The sequence below is a fragment of the Crocuta crocuta genome, unplaced genomic scaffold (assembly GCF_008692635.1).
Source record: "Crocuta crocuta isolate KB4526 unplaced genomic scaffold, BGI_CrCroc_1.0 scaffold469, whole genome shotgun sequence".
Lineage (NCBI taxonomy): Eukaryota > Metazoa > Chordata > Mammalia > Carnivora > Hyaenidae > Crocuta > Crocuta crocuta.
The window spans coordinates 672,389-690,611 of NW_027531907.1; the positions used below are offsets into that span (position 1 = coordinate 672,389).

The 18,223-nt window shown below is 39.0% G+C and overlaps 1 protein-coding gene across 4 annotated transcripts in view; it reads right to left on the reverse strand.

Annotated features, from left to right (window-relative positions):
- The window catches only part of HERC2 (HECT and RLD domain containing E3 ubiquitin protein ligase 2), a 273,851-nt gene extending 260,602 nt beyond the window's left edge, over positions 1-13,249 (reverse strand). For 2 of the 4 annotated variants that reach the window (XM_077774617.1, XM_077774614.1), the window contains exons 1-2: positions 12,886-13,249; positions 12,443-12,545 (exon numbers count right to left, since the gene is read on the reverse strand). In XM_077774617.1, coding sequence (XP_077630743.1) covers positions 12,443-12,545; positions 12,886-12,911 — 129 coding nt within the window. In that variant the 5' untranslated portion in view covers positions 12,912-13,249. The remainder of the gene's footprint in view (positions 1-12,442; positions 12,546-12,885) is intronic. The other 2 variants (XM_077774615.1, XM_077774616.1) reach the window with 2 other exon arrangements.
- Positions 13,250-18,223: the final 4,974 nt, after the last annotated feature.

Consider the following 18,223-nt stretch of genomic DNA (forward strand, 5'->3'; position numbering starts at 1 on the left):
ATAACACTCTGAGAGCAATTAGTACCCGCAGCACCCACATATCAGTTTTTAAGTCTCACTTCCCACTAGACAAAATCTGGGCTCTTGAAAGGCTGATTCAAGGGTCAGGGCAAACAAGATGAGCCTGGAATATTTTGTGTTTGCACCAAAAAAGCTGTAAGGCCTTATGGGGATCTACTGACCAAATTTAAAACAATTTTGAACACCAAAATACAAAACTGTAGTGGACTGCAAAAGTAAATAAAAACACAAGTCCACAGTGCTAATCAAAGAAAAAAACCAAAAAACAAAAATACTCTCACTTGTCAGTACTCAGGAGTCAGAAAAGGCTTCCCAAAGCAAGCAGCCAATGAGGGACAGGGGCGGACACCCAAAGAAGCCCTCATATCATACACACAAGACACTTTATACTAGAACAGACACAACTGTTTGTCCATCTTTTATAGAAAAGCCAGGCCCTTTTATTTTCTTACAAGTCCACTAACTAATTCCTTCTCATCATTCCAGCATGCACCACTCTCATGAAGCATTCACTATTTCCAGTCTCCGTTTCTTTAAATGAGGCAAGAATTAAAGGGCAGTTTGTGAGCAATCTCAGTACAGAATTCCTCTAGACTTTCAGGACCTTTCCCCCAATCCTTTAGAGTTCTCTTTTACCTAACCTGTACAAGTAATATTTTCAGCATCTCATTTTTATTCAAGATCCTCTTCCCCTGGTACACACATACCCTGCGTAATCCCCTCTGAGTTTGGGTGGGTACCCATGAATAAGATGGGACATCACACCTATGACCAGGTTTTGTTTCCATCTACAGCAAAGGTGAAGAACTTCTCACATATAATTAAAAGCCCACATCTGTTGATTTCTAGTTAATCAAAAAGATTACCCTAGGGTGCCTACTTGATCAAGTGTAAGCCCTTAAGAGTGTGGGGCCATCCAGAAGAGGCATTCTCTACAGCCATGAAGAGGTAAACTGCCATGAGCTACCATGCAAGGGGCAGGATCTAGGAGCCTATGACTCAGTCCCTCAACTGCAAGGAACTAAATTCTGCCAAAGAGGACCTCAATGAGAGCACAGCACGGCCCACACTCTGATTTCATGCAGCCTATTAGACCCAAAGCAGAGGGCCCAGCTAAGCCGTGGCCAGACTCCTGATCCACAGAAACTTGGAGAGAGAATAAACATGAGTTGTTTTAAGCTGCTAAATTTGTGGCCAGTGACTTGTTACATAGCAACAGAAAACCAATTCAGCATCCAACTTAGTTTTCATAGAAGCAATAGCTTTCTTTCAGCACTCATATTTTATTTGTTCACCTCACTAACAAGACAACTGTCATAAACACACTTAGAATGAAAATACATGACTCTTAGGGGACTTGGGTGCCTCAGTCGGTTAAGCGTCCGACATCAGCTCAGGTCATGATCTTGCAGTTTGTGAGTTCAAGCCCCGCATCGGGCTCTGTGCTCAGAGCCTGGAGGTGCTTCTGATTCTGTGTCTCCCTCTCTCTCTGCCCTTCCCCTGCTCACACTCTATATCTCTCTCAAAAAAATAAACACTTAAAAAAATTAAAAGAAAAAAAAGATAGACGTATCAACTAGCAGGGAGAAAAGTAAACTCCTTCCTAAAGAGGGAGCCACAAACATTCAGCGCCCCTGATGTTTTAATAAGGGAATGGAAAAGCCTGGCCCATCTGCTCATTGACATAAGAGGAGGGCAGCTAACAATGCCGGGGTTCAGTCCAGCTCCCACACAGCCACCTAAGCCTGGGAGGCAAACTGGAGCCAGAATAACCAGCCCCATGTGTGTTGTCCTCCAGCAGTTACACGGCATCTTTAGGTGGTCCAGGGGATAAATGATCATCATTTAAGGAATAATTCAGTATCAGTGCAATGGATAGAAAAAACTAGAAACAGTGAAAATAACTTTGGAGCCTTTTGCCAAGAGTATCCCCAAAAAAGGATGACACCCTAAGCCAAGACAAGGAAAGTAAAGTACTTAAGACATTTCAGATCAAATAATCAGATCAGATATGACAAGTGGAAAAAAGGTAGGGATAGGATCAGAATGAGAGAATTTAGCTCAGTGTTAACTATTGAGATTTGCACTAACTATGAACATGAAGACCAAGATCCTCTCTCCATGCACACATGCATATACTCATACTCATATGCACATTCTCTCTCACACACACACACTGCAAATACAAATCCAGATCTTAACAGAATGTTCAGGACCACAGATCCAAATTTGAGAGTCATGAGCAAGTGGTATATAGACCAGGATCTGGAAGAAATGCCAATGCCCAAGGAGAGAGAGTGACCAACATCTTCAACCCTGACTGCACACTGGGATTACTGACAAGATGACTGCAGCAATGTCTTTGGATGCAGTCCCGGTTGAATAACATTGATGTGTAGAGCTTAGAGCTTCCAAANCAGAAAACAGCCTTGAAGAGATAAAAAAAAAAAAAAAAAAAAGAGAGAGAGAGGGAGGGAGGGAGAGAGAGCAAGAGAGACGAAACATTTAAAAAGTAAGCCAAGGAATAAGCCCAGTTTATGTGGAAACAGGAATTGCTACCACCCTATTAAGAGGGAAAAAGGTAGGACAAACTGTGTGGAAGGTGGAGACTGGGTATCTGGAGGGACACATACTGTGGAAGTTCCACAGGAACTGAGGACACAAAGATGTAAATGAGCCATGGACTTGAGTAGCCACCATTTAAAGTACAAAGTTTGGGCACCTTAAAGGATGCAAAGAAGGAGGAACGACACTAAGGCAACAAAGCCACCTTCTCTAGAGGAGGGTATGGAAGAATCAGGTTGTGGAAGGCATAGGTAAAGCTCAGAGGAGAGCATCCAGAGCACTGGAAGGAAAGCACAGGATCCTTAACAGAAAGAGGAAATCTAGAAAATAATCACAATAAGAACAATCTGTACAGAAATAAAATCACCAATTTGTCAATTTTGAGTATGTGTGCAGGGGTGCCTGGAAGGCTCAGTCAGTGAAGCTTCTAACTTCAGCTCAGGTCATGATCTCACAGCTTGTGTTCAAGCCCTGCATCAGGCTCTGTCCTAACAGCTCAGAGCCTGGAGCCTGCTTCAGATTCTGTCTCCCTCTCTCTCTGCCTTCCCCCTGCTCATGCTCTGTCTCTCTCTTTCAAAAATAAATTTAAAAAAAGAGTATGTGTACAACTGTCTATTACTAGTTTGTCTTCATTAATAACTAACTTACATAAAAAAGTATCCAATGGGTGATGATATAGGTTTCAAATTTTCTTTAACTGTTTTTGTACAAATCCAGTTGCTTCTAATTAGTATTACTTGGTGTTGGGGTTTTTTTCCGATTTGTTCTCACATTCTTCATACCTCTAAAATGACATAGCAGGTTAAAGGCATTTTTCACCCTGAAAAGCAGACAGCAAGAGGGGCATTAACAGGCCCTGCTCTGAGGGACAGTTAACTGAAACTCGGAGGCTCAATTATTTGACCAGGATCATACAATCCTGAGGCTACAAGAAGTGAGATTTGGAAAGAAACCTAACTCCCAAGGTTGTTCGCTTCTCACCAACACCACAACATGCACCCACACATGCAGTTAAGAGGGCTGGGAGAGCCACTGATTCCCTCACACTGGTGCTACTGACACTTGAATACCATGTAGAACTGGGTAAGCCAAACATTAAAGTATCTGTTAAAATAACAACTTCAGGGGGATGCCTGGCTGGCTCAGTAGGTAGAGCATGCAACTCTTGATCTCGCAGTTGTAAATTCAATCCCCATGTTGAGTGTAGAGATTATTTAAAAATAAAATCTTTTTAAGAAATAAATATAATGATTTCTTCAGACTGTGCAGTTATGTAATAGAATCCAAAACAGAATATGCAAATGGATAAGTGACATTTTGATTAACTTATAGACTAGAAAATGTTTATTTAATTATCTTTAAAACATGCCTAAAATGTAAACTGTTCAAATACTTGCAGATACTAAATAAAGGTATCTGGCTTTTTTTTTCTTAGTCTTGCAGAAAAATACTTACTAAGCACCTGTTAAACGTAGGACAACATATCAACTCCAAAAAACTTTTAAGAGCAGATTCCTAAATCAACTGGGAAGGTCAGAGAGAAACATAAAGTACATCTGTTTTAAGACATCAGGCAGCTAGGAATAGGAGGCCTGAGACCCAAGAGAGAGGTACAGCCCAAAGAACCTAAGGCTGCTTCCCCAAAAGGCACTTGCCAATTCTGCGAGTAGGACTAAGCCAATAGCTGAGCAGAGCTGCTCAAAGACAGGCTGGAGCGAGGGTCCTCATGGGAGAAAGGCCTGGTAAATACACCATGCTCTCAGTGAAACCTTGAAGGCCCATACACACCAGAAGCAGGGGTGAGGTGGAAGCAGATGGCCTTCCTAGGGAAGAAGCCCAATTTTAATTCATCTCAGTTCCCAACTGCCCTGCAGTGAACCGGGACTGCTACTGCTACTGGACTGGTTGATCCTCTCCAGGGGAGGAAATCATCACCCAAAGCCTAAATCACCACAGTAACTTTTCATATGTGGTATCTGGAACTCAAACAAAAATAATAATGGATAAGGCAAGATAACGTGACAGAAAAAAATATTTTAAAAATGTATAGAAGACAATAGAAACAGATCAAGAGCAGATGATAGAAATATAGACACAGACTGTCCTACAAAGGGGAGCCTGAGCAACAGATTAAAGTCCTGACACTTTACTTAGCAGATATCAGCCCAGGGCAGTGAGAGGGAGGGGAAAGGGGGACAGGGGAGTACATGAAGCACAAGACATAGCATGTTACCACAAGGGTAAGCAAACTAAGGCCTAAACCACGGGCCAAATCTGTCCCACTACCTGATTTCATATGGCCCACAAACTAACAATGGATCTTATATTTTTCAATGGTTGAAAAATAATCAAGAAAAATATTTTGTGACACATGAAAATGATCACACTCAAATTTCATTATCAATAAAGCTTTCATGGAACCCAGACACACTTATTATATATTATGTGTGGCATGTCAATGGCAGACGTAATTAGTTGTTACAAAGAACATACAGCTCACAGAAATATTTACCATCTAGCCCTTTACAGAAAAATGGTTCTACTACACAGTGAGCAGCAGATACAACAGGTGTTGACTAGGCACATTCACTAAGCATGTGGAGCTCTTCTACTAGGTTTGCAAAACAAAACCATCAACAATCCAAGGAGGGAAGAAAAAAAAGAAATTAAAATGCCAGTTCCTTTATCTCTCCTTGCCAAGAGATGAATGTTCAGTCCATGGGGAGCTAGCTCCTGCTCTCCCACCACCTTGTAGGCTGCGTCATTGGATCTATGGTAGGCAGTTGGGAAGCCATAACCCCCACATACTACTGGTGACATTACATCCAAGACTGCAGGGGAAGGGCAGCCCATGGGCATGCTGGGGTGCCAATCCAGAGGGAAGGGAAGATGCAAAGAAACTATTAAAGGAAGGTAAAAAAAAATGTCAAAACACTTGAAACTAAACATTTAAAATAGATGTATCTTACTAAATAAGGTATACTCAATAAAATCCATTTAAACAAAAACATGGAAAATCTAGAACCAAAAAATACATTATCAGTAGTTAAGAACTCTGAATAAGATTAAAAGCAGATTAGGAAGGCCTGTGCTGCTGCTGCTGCCGCCTGTGATGGATTACTTGTTTAGGAATTACCTCTCTGCTGTAATCAACTAGAAAACCAGACAAAATACATCAAACAGCTGTTTTCAAACACTGGACAGCAGACAGCCCAGAGCTATGACCGCTGAGAAGGGCAACAAATAAAGCCCTACAACTGCCCAAGATTACTGTTTAGACGCAGCTTCCAGGATGCAGCACAGGAAAGGGGAACCCAAATAGAGCCCAGAGATATTGCTGAGTTGAGGAGACAGATCAGCTGTAAGTAGGTCAAAATGACAAGAATACAGGTGAAGGGGCAGCTGCAGAGAGTGACCTCTAGAGATGGGGGGACATTTTGAGTCTAGAGAGGGGGCACTTTGAGTCTTGGGCTGAATATTGATAGTTGAAAAAACTATCAAAGCTGGGGAAAGAAGCACTAGAAAGAAGTGGGCAGAATTCCCATGATCCCAGTCTCAGAAAAGCTTATGTTTCCACCAAACAGAATGATAAAACCTCCCAATACACCAAGCATTAGGAAGAGTCCTAAGGAGGGTATTGCCTTAACATGGCAGATAAATTAGCACATGACTAGAGGCTGTGCTACGTCAGCCTGAACTAACCTGAGGATCAAGCTTTGAAAAAGTTAAGTTGATCCCAACTAACTTACATGCATGCCAGACAAAACTAATGATCTTTAAAAAAAAAATAAAACAACATCCAGCACAGAATAACATAATATTTTTAATGTCCAGCATTCAATAAAAAACTAAAACAAAATTCAGCACTGAATAACATAATATTTATAATGTCCTAGCATATAAACATGCTCCATAATCAGAGTAATCAATCAATGGGAATAGAAGCAATCTATAGAAATAAATCCAAATGTGGTAGAGATGATAAAACTAGCAGACAAGAACGTTAAAAGCTTTATTATATAGATATGTCCATAGGCTCACAAATATGAAAATATGAATGTGATGACAAGTGAAATGGAAGATATAACAAAGACCTGAATGGAACCCCAGACAGAAAATACAACACCTAAAGTGAAAATTTCAATGCATATCATTAACAGATTAGATACTGGCAGAACAGTTATACTATAATGTACCATGTCTAAGCTTACAGCAATTACATAATATGCTCTCTTCCTTTCAAAATTCATTTACTCTAGGTTACACACATAACCAAGAGCCTTCATGCCAATCTATAGTCATTCAGTCATCTAAAAATCCTTCTCTACTCACTTCCTCAGGAAGAGCTCATAGAAACAATATTTGTTCATTGATAAAGTTGTGCCTTTTTTACCTGAAAAGTCAGTTTTACTAGAACATAACATCCTTGGTTCACATTTTCTTTTCTTAGAGGGTGCCGTAAATGTGTTACTCAATCTTCTGCAAAAAAGTCTTGTGGCCAATGTCTGATGGCAACCTCATTATCTTCTCTTTATAAATATTATTAGTCTTTTCTAAGAACGAACAGTTGTTTTTTTAAAAAAGACTAACAACGGGGCGCCTGGGTGGCTTAGTCGGTTAAGCGTCCGACTTTCGTTTAGGTCATGATCTCGCGGTTCGTGGGTTCGAGCCCCGCGTCGGGCTCTGTGCTGACTGCCAGCTCAGAGCCTGGAGCCTGTTTCAGAGTCTGTATCTCCCTCTCTCTCTGACCCTCCCCTGCTCACGCTGTCTCTCTCTCTCCTAGAAATAAATTAAAAAAATTAAAAAAAAAAGACTAACAACATGTATAAAGCCCTAATAAAATTGATCCAAAATACAGAGAAAAAGACGTATAATCAAAATCATCAATAAAAAAGTGAACTATGCTACCTATCCTACAGACAAGAAACTAATCAGAAGATGCCACTATAAATATTAAGTTACCTGTATTTTCAAAATTCTTTTATTTCTACATCTCATCTGTCAACTGGAAAACCTGAGAATACAATTTACCAAGATAATCACTTTTATGTTCTTTAATGTACTGATATTTCCAAGCAAAAAGTGACAATATATACATTTAATAATTTTAAGTTTAATTTTAAAATTTAACTTATGTTTAATCATTTTAAATTGATGATTAGAAGAAGAGACAAATGATTCGAGTTTAGTTATTAGTATACTCAACAACTATGATGGACCTCAAGGGCATTACACCATGAACAAAACCAATCTCTGAAGGCCACATAACATATGACATTCTCAAAATGATAAAATTAAAAAGATGGAAAAGAGACTAGTGATTGCCAGGGGTCAGAGATGGTGGAGGGAGGGAGGGACTATAGAGGGGCAAGAGGTAGATCTTGTGGTATAATTACATGATTGACAGAGAACTATATACACATTGTACCAATGTCAATTTCCTGGTTTTGATACTGTGTTATAGTTACATAAGATGTAACCACTGGGGGAGTCTGGGTGAAGAGTATACATTGACCTTTCCACTTTCTTTAAAACTTCCTATGAGTCTATAATTATTTCAAAATAAAAAGTTAAAAAAAATGCATCATACATATCTAATTTCATGCTCTACTTCAAAGAATCCAAAAATAGAAACTGTAAGGAGATTAATCTGAGTACAGATTATGCAAGAAAAGGATAACACCGTTCTTGGACCATGCTCAAAGACACACCCTTCCCCTTACATTAAGACTAGCAAATAAATGTGCATATATGATTAAGAATAAAAAGCTCTTGAAGCACCTGGGTGGCTCAGTCGGTTAGGCATCCAAATCTTGATCTCAGCTCAGGACATAATCTCTGGGTTCGTGTAACGGGGCTCCGCATAGGGCTCTGCACTGACAATATGGAGCCTGCTTGAGATTCTCTCTCTCCCTCTCTGCCCCTCCCCCACTTGCTCTCTATCTCTTGAAATATATTTAATGAAAAAAAAGAATAAAAAGCTTTTAAGGTATCATATACTTTATTTAAAAAAAAAAACTATTTTTGGGGTGCCTGGGTGGTTCAGTTGGTTAAGTGTCCAACTTCAGCTCAGGTCATGACCTCATGGTTCATGGGTTTGAGCCCCGCGTCAGGTTCTGTGCTGACAGCTCAGAGCCTGAAGCCTACTTCGGATTCTGTGTCTCCCACTCTCTCTGCCCCTTCCCCACTCATGCTCTGTTTCTCTCTGTCTCAATAATAAAATATAAACAAAAAAAATTTTTTAACTATTTTTTATAGTTCCTTTGTTTAATTTACTTTTCGGTTCACTGAAAAACTACCAATAACATCAAACAGGACTTTTACTTTAAATATAAAAATGATAATGGTAGTGATTATATAACTAACATCTCTTAGCTCTGTATTTTATTTTTCTCTTCAAGAGAGTTGAGAAGGAATTGCCTATTCAAAGTGCTCCACACAACAATCAGAAAAGAGTATTGAAGGGGTACCTGTTGGTTAAGCATCCAACTTCAGCTCAGGTCATGATCTCACGGTTCGTAGGTTCAAGCTCCCCATCAGACTCTGTGCTGATAGCTCAGAGTCTGGAAACTGCTTTGGATTCTATCTGTGTGTCTCTCTCTCTGCCCCTCCCCTACTCAGGCTCTGTCTCTCAAAAACAAATAAAACATTTAAAAAAAAATTTTTTTTAGTTCTAAAAAAAAAAAAGAGTATTGAAAAGGTAAAAAGCAGGGGCACCTAGGTGCCTCAGTTAGTTAAGCATCTGACTTCGGCTCAGGTCATGACCTCGTGGATCTTGAGTTCAAGCCCCACTTCCAGCTCTGTGCTGACAGCTCAGAACCTAGAGCCTGCTTTAAATTCTGTGTCTCCCTCTCTCTGCCCCTTCTTTCCTCCACTCTGTGTGTTTATCTCAAAGATAAATAAACATTAAAACAATTTTTTAAAGAAAACGTAAAAACATTATATATATATAATATGTATATTCATATTATGAATATGTATATTCACAGCCTTTAAAAATTTTTCTTTTCTAAAGTTGCTATAAACTTCAAGGACATTTCAAACAAAAATAGCTATAGGAAATAGATTTGCTAAATCCTGTGGCTAAGAAACATGGTTCTACCCCACATAATATTAATTAACCAGTTATCAATTCTGTTCCCAATACAAAAACTCTACCTAAGGAATGGACACTTCCCACTCCAGTTGGTAGAAAGGGTAAAACCTGCCAGTATAAGGCTTATATCTGCAATGTGTGTCTGGAGGAAGGATTCCAAAGAGTAAAACTATATCTAAGTCATTTCTTTGGGTAAAATGACATTTATTCCTCACATATAATAAAGCAATGCTGGAGAAACTATATAAAACCAAGATCCATGATCACTTTTTTCACGACATTAAGTGACTTTAATACCTAAAACACATTTCCCCTCTAGAGCACTCTCCAAAACCTAGATCTCTTCACTTATTCCTAGGTAAGTTTGGATGACTTTTGACTAATATTTGAAATATCTATAAAGGCCCAAGCACTATATATTACACTAAATCAAAAGGAAAATAGTAAGCACTCTAAGGCATAAGTGGTGTTTCTTTTTATGCATATCTGCCTCAATCATCATAAGGCAGGCACTAAACTCAGTATTAAACTGGTTTTATATCAAGATGCTAAAACTCATATTAAGCAATTATTCAATAATGATTGAAAAGAAAAGAAAAACTTCATGAGATAAAGTTCTTTACTTCAACACGTTTTGCAAAATACACAAACACTAATTTTAAAAAATGAGCCTTAAAATCAGTTTGCCTGAATCTCAAGATTTCAGAAATAAGAAATTACTCATATTACCTCTCCTGACTCTGCTCAAAAAAAAAAAGATAACAAAGGAAAATGAATAGTAATTACTAAATAAAAGGCAACATTTAAACAACAACAAACCAAAAGAGTCACTACTATCCCAATTCTTAACCCAATTCTTTGTGTTTTAATCTAACATTACACCATTAATAACAATCCCAAAATCCACAACATAGATCTCAGCACTTGGCTTTCATAGCTACTGGGACTCAACACTTCTTTTTTTCTTTAATATTTGTTTATTAATTTTTGAGAGAGAAGAGAGCACACGCAAATGTGAGCAGGAAAAGGCCAGAGAGAGAAGGAAAGAAAGAACCCCAAGCAGGCTCTATGCTGTCAGAACAGAGCCCAACACAAGGCTCAATCCCATGAACTGTGAGATCATGACCAGCGACTCAACACTTAAGGAAAAAAAATTAAGGAAGGGCAATAACTGCTGGAGGGAAATGCAAACTGGTGCAGCCACTCTGGAAAATAGCATGGAGGCTCCTGAAAATGTTAAAAGTAGAACTGTCCTACAATCCAGCAACTGCACCACTAGGTATTTATTTACCCAAAGAATACAAAAATGCAGATTCAAAGAGGTACATGCACTAAAAATGCAGATTCAAAGAGGTACATGCACTCCATTGTTTACAGCAGCATTATCAACAACAGCCACACTGTGGAGACAGTCCTAATGTCCCTGACTGATGAATACATAAAGAATAGATAAAGAAGATATGGTAGTGCATATATATATAGTAGTGCATATATGTATATATTATATAATACAAAATGGAATATTACTAAGCCATCATAAAGACAGAAATCTTGTACAAAGAAGTGGATAAGGTAGAATGTTAATATGCTAAGCAAAATAAATCAGAGAAAAACAAACATCATATGATTTCATTCACATGCAGAGTTTACAAAACAAAACTGATGCATATATGGGAGGGGGAAAAGAGAGAAAAGGGGAAACAAATCATAAAAGACTCTTAAAAATAGAGAACTGAGGGTTGAGGGAGGGAGGTTGGTGGGGGATGGGCCAGATGGGTGATGGGTACTAAGGAAGACACTTGTTATAAGGAGCACTGGCTGTTGTATGTAAGTGATAAATCACTGAATTCTATTCCTGAAACCAATATTGCGCTGTATTTTAACTAAATTTTAAATAAAAATTTAAAAAGGAAAAAGGGCAATAATACTTCAAGTATCTATGATCAAATGCTTTCAGAATATATGACTCTTGATAAACTATGTAAGATTGTACTGAAAAAGGTAGATTACTTGAGAAATACTTAAAATGGTTAACCTCAGGAAAGAGAATGAACACCCATATATACTACAAAATATTTCAGACACTTCTTTTTGCTGTTAATATGGAGTTAACAAAGGTAGTTTTTCCATACTATTTGCAAAGAAAACTAACTTGGGGGGAAAAAGTCTACAGAAACATTACTGCTATTATTTATTTGATAATTTCTGGACAAGCTTGCAATTACATTATAAATCAAAACATTAAAAAGTCTAAGGCCAACATTTTGTTTCCACACATTCTTTATGTGAAAACCTGAGCACTCCTCTTAACAGCAGTCACAAATACTAAACAAACAGCTCAACTGAACTCCTGTCTCTCCAGGACCACAAACACAGAGTCCTGTGAATTTCTGCAGCACAGAATAAATTACACATGTCACTTCCTCTCATAACTATCGGAACATCTCAAAAAGTATCACTAAACACTACCAAGATATAATTAAGAATAACACAGAACTCTTAAAAATAATAGGAAAAATGTTTGCATAATCAGATCTCAAGTTTCTTGCACTTACACATAACTGCAAATAAAATGTAGCCCTACACAATCTATAAAACCTGATATAACAAAACTACATTTTAAATTATAGGAAATAAACCTGCTTCTCTAGTATGGCAAGATCTGATCTGCATCCTCTTACTTATCCTATATAAAGCTTTAACCAGAAAATTAAATATGGAGGCAGAAACACACTAAGAAAAAGCATGTCGAAACCCCACCTGTATGTCTGTTTTCAACCATTTGGAGTCAAGTCGAGTCTGGGCGGCCAAGCAGAAAGAATCAGAGGGCATCTTTCCTCCAGCTTCGTCCCAGTTGTCAGTCCTGCAAGTAAAACATAAGTGTTGGAAGACCTCAAGCTTTTCAGAATTGTACAAAGACCCTCCAGGAAGGTTTAATGCCGCAAAAAGAACAGAAAGATGGGGCAGAACAGCTGGGGGAGGGGAAGGAAAGAAGAGAAAGGAAAAGAAAGATGGAGACAGGGAGGAGGAGGAACGAAAAAGCCTACTTCCAATATAGGTAAAAGCCACACACGGGATTCGCCTGGTTTCTGTACTACGTCGGCAAGACCTTGAGATTGGACGGTCATAGGAGACCAAATGTCACAATGTCATCCCCTTCCCTTAAATCCAAAAGGTAAACACACAAACGACAGGAAACCCACATTTGAACGACAAACGACAGTAGCATGCATCTGCCACTTTATTCCGTATCAGTAAGTGGTGCGTGAGACAAATTAATCAAAAGTCACGTCTGCAGAAAAATCTAAAACAATAATCACTTTGAAATGGAAAGACAGCCCGAGACGCACGCCGCGGGCGGTCCGCGCAGGCCCAGGTCCGGCAGCCGTGCCAACGCCCGCCGCGCCCTAGCTCGACCGTCCCCTGGGTCCCGACCCGCGCCGCCCCAGCTGCTGGCTGCCCTCGCCGCCTCCGGGGACGAGGACCTGATGCGTAAAGGCCTTGCCGCCACACTTCAGCGGCGTGAGGACACAGCCTCCAACAAGCCGCTGGCTCCGGCGGCGCTGGTAATCCCTGTGCCTCTTGCGACCGAAGGGGCGGGCCGATGCGAGACTACGGCCCCCGCGTTCAGCCAATTACAGAGAGGCTACGAGGCTGGCCCAGCCAATGGGAAACAGGAGCCCTCTCGCCCTTCCTCCCAACTCTCCTGCTTCCTTCAATCCTGCTCATCTTCCTCCTAAGGGTTCACCCCTTGCGGTTAGGGCCAACCGCAGGCGCCGGGGGGCGGGATTTCCGCTGTACGCGCACACTCCTGTCCCTTGCCCGCGGGCGGGGTAGGACTTAACGAAAATCGGGGAGAACAGAGCTAAAAAGGTGTGTGCCTTGGGCATCCGTACAGGTGAGAACACACCGCGGTAGGCTGTCGCGAGTCTGAAAGAGCCTCCCACTGAAAAGCAATTAAAATCCTAGGCAGACTTCATGGAGCAGGGGAATCGGAGAAGGGAATCAGTACCACCGAACCAGCGACCATAAAACATATCTTTAAAAATTTTTAAATAATTGAAGTCCTACAAAGTATGTTCTCTGATCATAATGGAATTAAGCTGCAAATCGATAAAAGATAACAGGACGATCTCCAAACACTTGGGAATTAAATATATTTCTAAGTAATCCACAGGTTAAAGAAGAAATCTCGAGGGAAATAGAACTATTTGAATTGAACAAAAATTAAATATAACATCGCAATTCGTGGGATGCAGCTAAAAAAGCGATTAATGTGAAATTTATAACATTACTGCTTTTCTTAAAAAAAAAGTCTAAAATCAAGGATCTAAACTTTCCTAAAGAAAAGCAATATATATCCAAAACAGGAGGAAGGAGGAAATAATACAGGAGGAGAAATAAATGAAACTGAAAATGGAAAAACAATGGAGAAAGTAATTGAATCTAAAATTTGTTCCTTTGAAAAGATAAAAGATATATATCTGATAAAACTGCCAGAGAGAGAGAGAACATACAGGTTACCAATATCAGGAATGTAGAAGATACCAGTAAAGACCCCCCAGACTTCAAAAGGAGAGTAAGGTAGGTGCACCTAGTTGGCGCAGTCAGTATGACATGTGACTCTTGACCTTGTGGTTTTAAGTTTGATACCCATTTGAGTGTAGAGATTAAAAATAAAATCTTCAAAAAGGAAAGTAAGAGAATACTAGTAAAATTCTATACATACAAATTTGATAGTTTATATGAAATGGACTAATTCCATGAAAGTTAGACACTACCAAATCAAAGTAGATAACCAGAATAGGACTATACCTATTTCAACATTGAATTCACAGTTTAAAACCTGTCAAAATAGAAATCTCCAGGCCCAGATTGTTTCATTGATAGGTTCTGGTTCTACCAGATATTTAATAAAGTAGAACCAGTTCTATAAAACTCTCCCAAAAAATTGAAGAGGAGAAAAAATATTAATTCTATACCCATAGCATTACCCTGATAACAAAACCAGAAAAAGATATTGGGAGAAAACTTAAAACCAATATCCTTCACGAACATTAGATAAAGTAATTCTTAGCCAAGGTGTTTGTAAATGGATTCCAGCAACATTAGAAAGGATAATACATCCTTTATTTTTGGCTTAACATTCATAGCTATGTGTCATCTCAATAGATGCAGAAAATGCTTTTGACAAAAATCAACATCTCATAAAAACTCCGAGTAAACTAAAAAGAGAAGGGACCTCCTCAACCTGCTAATGAACATCTATGAAAACCTACATACAAACAAAAACAATCTTGAAAAAGAACAAAGTTGGAGGACTCACATTTCCTGATAACAAAACTTACTACAAAACTACAGTAAAAAAAAAAAAATAGTATGGTACTTCCATAAGAATAGACATGTAGATCAATGGAATAAAGCACAGAACCCAGACATAAACACATATCTGGTTAATTGATTTCTGATAAGGGTGCCAAGACGATTCAATAGTGAAAGGGTGGTGTTTTCAATAAATGGTGCTGGGGAAACTGGATTTCTACATGTAAAAAAATGAAGCTGGACCTTCATTATATACCGTATATAAAATTTACCTTATACCATATATAAAAATTAACTCAAAATGAATCAAATATAAATGTAGACCTACAAGTATAAAACTCTTAGAAGAATACATAGAGGGAAAGTTTTATGACATTGGATTTAGCAATATTTTCTTAATTATGGCACCAAAAGCACAGACAACAACCCAAAAAAAGATGAGTAAATTTAAAGCTTTGTATATTCCTAATCTTATTTCTTTCCATAATTTTATCTTTATCTTCAGGTACCTATTTCTCGTCTATTCCCACACCCCTGCCCCTGAACCCTGTGGAATTTAACAGGCATATTCTTATCATATTACTGTTCTAATGAAAAATCTATAGACCCTGTGGAAAGCAGTGGCTTTTTATTCTTCCACATTCATACATCTTAGGGCAAGAAGTGGATTCCCTGACACTTGTAGACCATTAATCCTCCTGCTTCACTTAAAAACAACAAAACTGAACTTCTTTGAAACACTTGATATCAAATTATGCCACCCTCGGATCCTGATGGCAACAATCCATGGTACTATCCATAACTTTTCATGTTCATTGAAGATTTAAAGCACTCCACTCATGACCATTTTACCACTGCTACCATTGACCCCATTCTCAGAGCTTTTCCTAGCACAGGAATCACCCACTCAGTGCTCCTGCCTCAACTTCCTCATGGCCTTACTTTTAACCATCCTGTTTCCTGCTTCCCCAGAACCACTCACAACCATGATCTCTTCCATTCATGAAATCACTTCGAAGATCACAGTTGTGAGCCTCTGACTCTTTGATCACTGATTCTTATCTTTCCAGTTCACTTCCTCTAGTAATTACCCAAACAATCTTCAACTCCTCTAGAAGTCTTGACTCACATCCTCACTTTCCTTTTTTGCCAAGTTTGGTTTTGCAGTCCATGCTATTGCTTACCCATAATCTCTAATCGTTTATTCCTCTTTCTCTCCATTGTTCTTGCCTGGCAAACCTGAATGCTGGGTGAATCCATTTCACATAGTTACTATGTAGCTGAACTCCTGAGTCACACAATTGAGTACCTACTCCACAGACCTTTCCCTTTCCCTAGTGCCACACAGCCACCTGGTGCCAAGGATACAACAGGCCTAAAGAAGAAAAGCCAGCCAGCTGGGGACAAAGTGTGGAAGGATGGAAGGAGGCCCTGGAAATCATACATGTATGATTGGCCCAATCTTGTATCCATCCACTTCCAGACTTATTAAAATGAGAAATAAGTAACAAGTAGATATTATTAAAGCCAGAAGTGCCCTAGTAAAACTATTCTCACCATGAAAATTGTCACCATAACTATGTAGTTTTTCCTCTTCATTCTATTACTGTAGATAAAGCTTCCCATATCTTGTAGGTAGACAATCCTCTTACTAGTACTCTCAGTCCACCCCCTCACCTATCAATGCCTCAGGTATTAGTTGCTGCTTCACCTGCCCTCCACCCTTCCATTGATGTCTCCTTCTCTGCTGCATCTGTCCTATTAACTTATAAATATGCTAGGATCCTAGATTTAAAGACCTTCTTTTGTGGGTGCATGGGTGGCTCAGTTAAGGATCCAACTCTTGATTTCAGCTCAGGTCATGATCTCAGAGTCGTGAGGTAGAGCCTCATGTTGGGCTTCACACTGGGTATGGAGCCTACTTAAGATTCTCTCTCTCTCTCTCTCTCTCCCTCTGCCCCTTCCCCTCCCCATCTCAAAAAATAAAAAAGACCTTCCTTTCAATTCCACATATCCTTCCAGAAGATATCCCATTTTTCTGGGCTTTTTTAAATAGAAAATTCCTTTTCAAATGGTCTCTACTTTATACCTCTACTTCACCTCACTGTTACTTAAACCACAACAGTCAGGCTTTGTTCCTACCACTCCACCAGAATATTCTTGCAGAGGTTACCAATGATTTTTACTTGGCCAAATCTTATGTAATCAGTCCTCACCATATGTAAGCTCCCAGTAGTTTGCTCACATTTGCTCATGACTTCATATTTGAAATATTTTCTTCACATTTTCACAGTTTCCTCTATTATTCACAGGCTCCTTATTTGCCTACGTTGCTATATTGAAATAACCTCAGCTCTCTTTTTTATCAATGCTTCCTGCATACTGTCATCTAATCTCATGGCTTTCAATATGCTAATAACTCCCAAGTTTGATAACTTTCATTAAATCAAAGATGTATTGATGCCATTATTTTCTTGATCTTACTAACAGGTGCCAGAAGAAGATGTCATAAGTAAATCACAAATACCAGTTGTCTGACAACCAATGATAATGAGATGTATCCTGATTTCAGACATAATAATATACAGAAAAGAATATATACAGAAAATGTGTACCTCAGAATTGAGGACATAAAATATAGAGATCTCCAGTTCTAAATTCCATAGTCTTACATCCAACTTGGAAGAATATATGTTATCTCAAATTTAACATGCTCAAAGCTAAACGTAGGATCTCCCCTCCACATCCCCTATTCCTCTCCATAAATAGACCACCATGCACCCAGATACTCAGGCCAAAACCTTCATAATCATCCTTGACTTCTTTCTTTCTCTTACATCCAGCATCCAATCCAAGAATAAACTCTATTGGCTCTGTCTTGAATTAGACCACTTCCCATTACCTCTACAATAATGTGAACCAAAACACCATCTCTCACCTGGATCTATGCATGAGCCTTCTAATGCACCCCCTGCTTCCATTATTGTGCTCTATCATCCATTCTCCATCCAGTAACCAATACAATAATTTTCAAGTATATTTCAGATTATCTCTCTCCATGACCAAAATTCTCTAATGGCTTCTCATCATAATTCAAATAACATCCAAAGTCATTACTACAGGCTCTGCCTGATCTATTCCTGGCTCCTTCTCTGTTCTTAGTTACTTCCAGTTCTCTCTTCACCCACTTCATTCCAAATACATTGGTCTTCTTGCTAC